Source organism: Siniperca chuatsi, linkage group LG8, assembly GCF_020085105.1.
Source record: "Siniperca chuatsi isolate FFG_IHB_CAS linkage group LG8, ASM2008510v1, whole genome shotgun sequence".
NCBI classification, from domain to species: Eukaryota; Metazoa; Chordata; class Actinopteri; order Centrarchiformes; family Sinipercidae; genus Siniperca; species Siniperca chuatsi.
This window is the reverse complement of record NC_058049.1, coordinates 23,714,052-23,723,089: the sequence shown is the minus strand read 5'-3', so window position 1 is coordinate 23,723,089 and position 9,038 is coordinate 23,714,052. Positions and strand designations below refer to the sequence as shown.

Sequence of the window (9,038 nt, the reverse complement as noted above, 5' to 3'; positions counted from 1 at the left end):
ATTCCAAGGTTGAAAAAGATTCCATTTAAAAACCCTATTGCTTTAATATAGAAATAAACACTAGTTGTAGTTTGATCATGTGGCCAAGGTATAAGTGAGATAATTCTTTCTCTGACCTGTGTGGCGATTAAACGACTAAAAATCTATAGCCATGCTAGCAGCTCTATGAGACTACATAACAGTGGTGCTTTGAGCTAAATGCTAATGTCAGCATGCTAACATGCCCACAATGACAATACTAAGATGCTAATATTTGTCACGTATAATGTTTACCGTGTTCATCATCTTAGTTTAACATGTTAGCTTGATAATATTTGCTAATTAGTACTAAACACAATTTAGAACTGGGGCTAATGGGAATGTGTGTTTTTCAGGTACAGTATTTGGTCATAAACCAAAGGATTGAACAATTACAATTCATCCTGAGGAGGACATGAATGTCTGAACCAAATTTCATGGCAATCCATCCAATAGCTGTTGAGACATATCACTCAAAATCACAAATGTCAACCTCATGGTGGTGCTATAGTACAAGTCAAGGGATAACTAAAGTCATTAGGATTCGTTGTCTGGGAACCACGAATGTCTGTACAAAATGTTATGGCAATCCATCAAATCTCATCATCAAATCTGGACCAAAATGTTGGACTGACAGACCGACATAACCGCCTCTGGAATCATGCCTAGTGGGGCTAATAAAAACTAGTTATAGAATACTAACAGAACATTTTTTTCTGCCACATGGGGGCAGCAAAACAAGCTAAAAACACAACACTGACATATTATCACCTTATAAAGTTGATATGGCAAACTTGTTAGCAAACAGTTGCCTATTTACACACCCAGCAAACACAGAGAAACATTATCATTCATTTGGAGTTTCTGGCCTCCTGATGAATGTAAGCACAATATTCACTCTCCTTTTAGCTCTGTTTTTGGTCTCTACCAACTCCTGAGGGAAATATCTGCCGCTTAAGTTGCTGAATGCTACGCTAAGTTCACCAGCTAGTCTCTAACTTTATCTGCCATTTGGTGCTGGGCAGGTAGTGTACAGTGGGTTTATTAGAGCTTTTTCACTGATCCACACTGTCTGCTGTGGATAGAAACAGGGTTGGTGAGAGTGAACCAAAACGATAAAGTGGTTCAGGGGTCCTTACCTTCCATGGTTAATTCAAGGACTCACCTCTGTTCCGTTCATTAAAACTCTGTATGATAAAGCATTGTGGCCTTGAATAGGATCAGCATGTCTGGTCCATTTGTGAAATGACTACGAGGATGCTCAGGATAAAAGATTATTATTCAAGGCTCCCTTGTGGGGCTACTGAGCACAGTGACGATCAAGAGCCAAGGCAAAACTGTTCTGCTCCCCTACGGCTTCCAAGGAAAAACTATTGAAATCATTTAAATGCAATTTGAGTGGATAGCATGAGTTTTTTAGATGATGACAATAGACTATATAAAGTGCCTGACCACATGGCAGATGAACAATACAAATGAAGTATTGTGCACCATAAAAATGCTTAAAAACTCCTGCTTGACAATTATGGGGCTCCAGATATACTGTAAGCTGACATGAGAGACTAGAAAGATTTGAATGAGTTGTATGTATGTATGTGCCCTTTTGTAATAAAACTTCTTTTACCCGTAATATCATTTGTCTCAAAAAATTAATTAAAAAAGAAAGATTTGAAGAAAGAGGGGTAGCTCGGCACTGCTGTCACACTGCTGGTTTTCAGCAAGTTTCCTGTTGAACAGCATGAAGGAGAGGAAGTTAGGCAAGAATTAAGGAAGAGGAAGATTTTTCCAAAAGTGTGACTGAAAAATAAGATTCAACATATTCTTTCATAGTGTAATACTTATTGTTAGCCACATGGGGGAGCTGTGGTACTGCGTTGATTCACTGCTGCTTCAATGTACCAGAGAGAGAGAGGAGCAAGAGAAAGCCTGGGCACATATTGAAAATTCATGACATGCACTTCTCAACTTCTGCAAGATACACAGCAAGTATAATGAGCTCAAATCTGAGAACTTACTGACTATTTTATCAGTTTGTATTTCTTTTTGGCTCTGCGTCTGTGTGTGAGACTCTAACTTGCCATGTCATCATTTAAATATAAATTACTGGCACAGCTGTGGCTTTAACAATACTGCGAAAGACACTAACGAAGAAAATGGAAAATCTCTAAACAAACAGCTTCTCTGGTCGCGGTAAAGACTGTGTAATGAGTCGGAACTGAATTTATGTGCGTAGCTCTCTGTATGTTTGCCCTTAATTACATTTTATCTTAATGTCTCGCTTATCTGTTTTTGTCGTCTAACTCTCCATCAACTCATCCTGCAATTGGTTTTTAAAATTCTGCCATATCTTTCCATCCTTTCCTCTCCCTTTCTCCAGTCTTTCTCTGTCTCTCAGTGTCTGACCTAGTTTTGGACCGCCTTTCTTGCACACACACACACACACACACACACACACGCACGCACGCACACACAAAACCACTGTTCCCGCAGGTGCTTAAGACCTTGAAAATTGGTTGAATTTCGATGTGGTGTTTTTAAGGTCCGGAGATGTCTGGAATTTTGATTTGTGAGGTTGAAATGGCTGGACTTGATCAAGGTCATGAAACAGCACTTTCAGACAATTCTGCTTATGACTGGCAGTGTTTTATTCCCATCATGCACTATGGTTAACTCTCTTCTCTCCTCTTCATCTGAGGCTGCTGTTTGTACTTTTTGCAGTAGTGTGATGCAGAGCAGTGCTGGCATGTTGCCCCAGACCAGACCAAAATACTCACACACACACACACACACACACACACAAACACAGTGACACACCATCCAAAACAAAGACACACACACACAGAGCCCGCAGTATATCTTCAAATATTACTTCCGATACATTTGGACTTGTTCTCTCATCACGAGTAAAAACACGCAGCCTTTTGCGTAGGAGGACTTTTTAAAGTAGAGGACAGCGATGTCACAAAGGAGCTACAGCTACAGCACATGCTGAGTGAGAAGTTTCAACCATCTGGTCAATCATTATTCATAGCAAGGCGTAAACAGTAAAACGTGCCGCTGGGCATGTGTTGCAGCGAGTGTATGTTAGAGAGCGAGGATGGTGGGCTGCTAAACTGTTGTTAGCATGCTGCTACCTCAGCTGATCCCCCAAACAAAGGTGACGTGGTCGGATAAAGATACAAAAGCGGGTGACAAGTACAGTTTATGAGGGCTTCAAAGACCAGTGCAAAATTTTTATGGGGAACATTTGTCAGGCCTAGCTCGCTGCTTTGATGCCTCTCTGCATTATTTCACCGAAGCAGCACAAGTTAGCTTTGCACTAGTGGCACCAAATTACAGGGGAAACCTGGGAATCCTGTAATGTAACCATCAGGAAACTGCACACACTAACACAACGCTCGCTTTATAGCAAATGGACAGAAGAGGCAAAAGATAGATCTCACTCGCTGCTGTTCAGGAGGCTAAAGTTTGGAAGATACAGAGGAGTAGTTGTTTGGACATCCAATCCTATATTTAGCCGAGGTGCAGCAAAGCAGATTCAGTGAGAGAGCAACCGCACAGTATAGCTCTTGAACTGTATTGGACTGAACAGGCAACGTCTCGACACTGCCCGACTGGAGCTACACTGGTTCGCACAAAGTAAAAAATAGTCTTTTGACGTTTGCGGTATCATTCTTTTGTAATCCAGGAGAGTAACAAGCACCGACGCTGGTGCCTTCCTCAGTGTGCAGGCTCAGTCATTCTCACCGTTCAGCCTGCTGTATGGTTTAAACAGATAAGTAGCGTCAGGTGCATGGAATGAAAACAAATCAAACACTCATAGAAATAAAGCCCACAGAGCAGATTACAAGGAAAAGATGTGACAGTATACAAACAACAGCATAATCTGTCAAAATGAATGAGCGCACGCCAGGTTACAGACTGCAGAGGTTTAAGCTCACCAGGTAAACAAAGGGGAGAGTGGTGATCCTTCGCTAAAATGGCAAAACATGACAAAGGCCAAGGTGTATATATAGGCAAAAACATTGATTACATCATTCTGATGTCATGGTCAACCACTCAAACAAAACCCCAAAAATAGATACACTTTCAAATGACACGCAAAAATCAGTTGGAAAAACACTTATCATACAAATCCTGAAAAATATACATAGACATTTTTGTTTTGCTTTCTGTGTATGGAAAATACCTCTAAGTAGGACCTTAGTTCCTGAGAATGGGATGTTTTTTTTCTGTACTGCAGTCTTGTGCTTTTAACTTATTAGATAGACTTAGATTTGCCTCAACAAATAACAGAGATGATGCTATTCTACACCAGGGCCATAGCTGTCAAAAAAGGGTCACGTCCTCGGTATTGTTTCTGTGCATTTTGGGGTGTTTCTGGGATTTTTAGACTAGATATATTAAAATTTAAGGCAAAACTTGTTAAATTAAATTAAAATATACTAAAGGTTTTAGCAATTTTTCCTTCAGCATTGTGTCCAGTCAGCACGGAGAGGGCCTTGAATTGAATGAATGAATAAAATGAGGGAACACTTTTTGTGGTGGCCAGTCAAAATTTTTCTTTGGTGGGGTTGGGCCTTACTGTAGTCATTTTAAAATCCTGGCTACGGCCCTGCGTGGCGTCCTACACCATACAAACACTAATACAAATCCTGTAACTGAGCAAAGAACCCTCATAGCTCAGTGAGCAAGTGCACTTACACACTTCGTAGCGTCTGAATAGGTACAAAGAAATCACCTTTTGAGGATTGTGAGATGGGAGATTCTCAAGTCTCTGACTCATGCGAACATACAGTAGCCAGAGAAGAACAGCGAGTGTGCCCTCAGAGCAGAAATGACATGTTTAGAAGTATTTCACTGACTGGAACATGTTTCCTGACTAATCTTACCTAGTCACCTGTGATTAGGCTACATGCTCACTTTTTAAAAAGACATGTAAATAATTTTCCAGCTGTTGCAAAGTCACTATTTCACTTTAAAGGACCCCCTTTTTTTGGTGGGGGGGTGGGGGGAAACAGGGTTTATTTTTGTAAGATCCGTTTAGTATAAATAGCTGTTCTTGTTATGAAGGGAAATGTTTGCAGTGAATATCTCAGTGTGACTTGTCCTCCACAGCCTTCTTCAGCGTGTGTGTGTGTGTGTGTGTGTGTGTGTGTGTGCTCCCTCTCCCTCCCTCCCTCCCTCTCTGCCTGCCTGCCTGCCTGCCTGCCTGTCTGTCAGCTTGCCTCGACCACGTAGCAGCTTCCTGGCAGCGGCAGCCGCTTGTGTCTACTCTCCCTCTCTCTGTCACACTCACACACTCAGTATCAGTAGCCCATGTAGAACCACGTAGCACCAGCTTTGGATTTTAACCACCAGCAGCGGCGGCGGCGGCAGCAGCAGCGGCAGCGGCAATGGATCTCTTTGAATTCGACTTTTTCAGAGACTGGGAGCTTGAACAACCATGGTAAGTCCTGCGCACACTGCTTTATTCTCATTGTGGGCTTTAAAAAAAAAAAAAAAATGTGTGTGTGTGTTTAATGTGGAAGGTTTTAAAGAGGGGGGTGAACGGACATGGCATCCCCGCTTTTGAGGCAAAATCGCGTTTTTGGAGATGGAGAAGTGAGTCCCGGAGAAATCGTTGCAAACCGTCTCTCTTTGTCACCGTAAAGCTGCCGTTGTTGCTTGAGACGAACCGGGAGGCTCGGCATGCACACGTAGCCTGCGCGCGCGCGCACGCACACACACACGCACGCACACACACACACACACACATGCAAACATACCCACACACGCAGCGCAACGCCGGCTTTTACTGTCTCATTGTGATATTAAGGAATGTTTGATTTGAATGTGAGACCGCACCGGGTTATGTGTGCAGAGCGGTGACACGGAGAGCAGCGGGGGTGTAGGGAGAAATCAGACAATGTGAACGTGAAGTCCTAAAAATCAGATAGGTTTCTTGGACAAATGGGTTGTTAAGCAGAGTTTAGGCGAGTTTCCCCTCCACCGTGGGCAGTACAGATGTTGGTGGCTGGACTGCTTTTTTTGGGGGGGGGCACAGAGTCATGGACACATGATGAAGTTGGGTTGTGGTGATTTTGGGGATGTCAGAGGAACCTTAATGTTGCATGCATGTTGATTGTGCATCTCTGTAGTCCAGCAATGAAGCTGTTTAGTTTAGAAATGCTAAAAGTTGATTTGCTTCCTCTTGTAGCCGACACAGTGATGCTGAGTAATGTACCTGAATGCATTGTGCTGTAGTGGTCTGTGCGCGGTCTCACATGCTGCTGTCATTTGAGTTAGTAGAGTGTCTTCTTTGTTGACTCATAGTTGGAAAATCCATTAGTTGATCGCCCAAATTAACCAGCAACTATTTTGATAATCCATTAAATGCCATTTTTTAAAGGGAAACCACCAAACATTCTCTGCTTCCAGCTTCTCTGATTTGAGGAATTGCAGCTTTTCTCTGTTTTATATCCCATTAAATTGAATATCTTTGGGTTTTAGACGTTTGTCGTTGGGACAAAACAGGACATTTGAAGGCGTCACCTTGTGCTCTTGGAATTTGTGATGGGCATTTTCCACTTTTTTTCTGACATTTTATAGACTAAATGATTAATGTGTTATTAGAAAAAATAATCGACAAACTAATCTGTAATGGAGCTAGACAGGTAAATCGCCCAGGCATGTGATATATATATATATATATATATATATATATATATATATATATATAATTAATATATTATAGTATAATAATTAGTTAATTTATTTAATAGTCTTATCTTTACATAGTTTGTCCACCAGAGAACTGTTGATTTTTCAACTGTAAAATGTTCTGCTCAGTACATATCTTGGTAACAATAAAAAAAAGAGAAGAAAATCTAAGGAATCCGTGTCATGGCTGTTTTGTTTATTCTATGTGTTTAAACTACTAAAATACTATTGGCCCATATATTGTTATCAGATTTTTTAAATTCCCAAATATGGGTGTCACTGTCGGCCTCAAACATTCAGTATGGGCCGGTCTATAATCTGTAATGAAAATCATTGTTAGCTGCAGCCCTAATCCATACTGTACAATACTGCATTGCCTTACATTGCAATCCATTCAATTCCATATGCAGCAGACAGTCAGAAAGAAGTGCTGTTTAAGGCTTTTAACACATGGGAGGCCATTAAAATTCTATTTCTCTGCATGATTTGTAATTTATTGCAACATTGATATGTACAGAAATTAGTTTAGGCAACAGAGTAGACTGCATTTATATAGCTCTTATATCCAAAGCGCTTTACAGTTTCTCAATCCTGACATTAGTGGACGACCCATTCCCCCTGCTGAGCCACAGCCACCCCACTGTATGTATGACTGTGATATAAGGTGATGGGGAGTCTGTGCATCCTCAGGAAACCTTTCTGGATTCATAGAATAAAAATATATATAACAAATCTATGTATCATGATATTAAAACATAATCAGACATGTGTCACTACAGGGTTTACTTTCTGGATAAATACTGTATTGAATATAATTTTGGTAAAATAGTAAGGAGGGTTGTAGGAGGTAGAGTATACTGTATAACAGTCAGCCTCTCCAGTTCAACTATGTATTATAGTGGGAGCACAATAACTTGGCAACCGCGTTGCTGTTTTGAATCCGAATTCCAGCGGGGGGAATCTGAGCGAGGACAGTGACAAACACTGCTGTCCCTCAGCAGTCACCATGGAAGGGCCCTGGAGCAAGGTACTTAACCCCCCACTGCTGGAGTGGAACTGCTCAGGGCTCAACAGCAAGCTCAGGGTGCCTACACATGTAAACCCCGCCACCACTCCATCACGCCGCTGCTGTCAGTTGGTGCTGATGGGAAATTGGGCTCGCACAGAAAAACGCTTTATTACGGAAAACACAGGAACATGCAAGAAACAGCTGTTTAAAAAAAACAATAAGCAGAGCTGTTGAAGGAAACCTGGTTAGATCTTTACCTGTAGCTGAAGGTGGGAATGAAAACTAGAAGACTCCTTGACTTATGATTGCATGTTCATGGTCTGGCATAATAAAGCAAAGTCTGGACTCCTGCTTGTAGTCAGTATTTCCTGTAGATGTCCTCAGAGAAAAAGAGCACTGACAAGTCCGCTCAGCTGCAACACTTCCAAGTTTGAGACTGTGCTCACTGTAAAAATGGCAGGGATTTAGCCATACTGTTCATACCATAGCTATCTCTTTAATATCTCTGTGTGTATTAGACCAGTGGTTCCCAACCTAAGGGTCAGGTCCCCTCTAAAGGGTCACAAGATGATTAGCGGATTAGGAATTGTGTTCATTTTATTTCAAATCTTTGCTTTGTTCGTATAAATTACTGGATAGTTTTACCTCAAACAGTTAGTCAAATGAAAGAGCACTGTTTGGTGAAACTGCTTGAAACTCATAGGCATATGCAACCAGTCACAAGGGGTTACAGGTAGACATCCGGGATGCAACTAACACCTTTCTTTCTTTTACTATTTTTAACCACGTAATTAATTAATTATTTATTTTCTGCCTAAACCTATCCAAACCATAACCTTACGAAACAGTCATATGCAACATTTTGTAACATTTTTGGATTGTCTGAGCATCTGAACCCCCCCACACCTTTTCTAGTTAAAAGTCAAAAGTGGAGAGGCTACAATTTTGTTTAACTTTCCGAAACTGACTGAACGTCTTTCTCAAGCACTCTTTTTACGTTCGTCACTCAACTACCGCCGACACATTTCATACGTGCAACACCATAAAAACACCATGGAGGACAGACTGTCTGAAAGTGTGCACTGTTATCCCCGTTTGTGCGATCCATTGTGTTGAGACTACAAAGAGTTGCTAAAGACAGATGTCTTGAGGAGAGGTCGTTGAAGAAGTAGAATGCAGCCAGAGGAGGCTGTGACAGCAGCGTCTTTGAATATAAACACTTTTGCCTTTAAACGTGGTCGATTCGTTCAAACCAGTTCATTTCAAGCATACTGAACCCTTAAACTAGAAAATAAAAAATAATACAATA

At 41.3% G+C, this 9,038-nt stretch overlaps 1 protein-coding gene across 1 annotated transcript in view; it reads left to right on the top strand.

Moving 5' to 3' along the window:
- The first annotated feature begins 5,197 nt into the window (after positions 1-5,197).
- aff2 (AF4/FMR2 family, member 2) overlaps positions 5,198-9,038 on the top strand; it is a 153,453-nt gene continuing 149,612 nt past the window's right edge. The window contains exon 1 of the mRNA XM_044204347.1: positions 5,198-5,467. Within this exon, the coding sequence (XP_044060282.1) occupies positions 5,415-5,467 (53 nt within the window). The 5' untranslated portion in view covers positions 5,198-5,414. The remainder of the gene's footprint in view (positions 5,468-9,038) is intronic.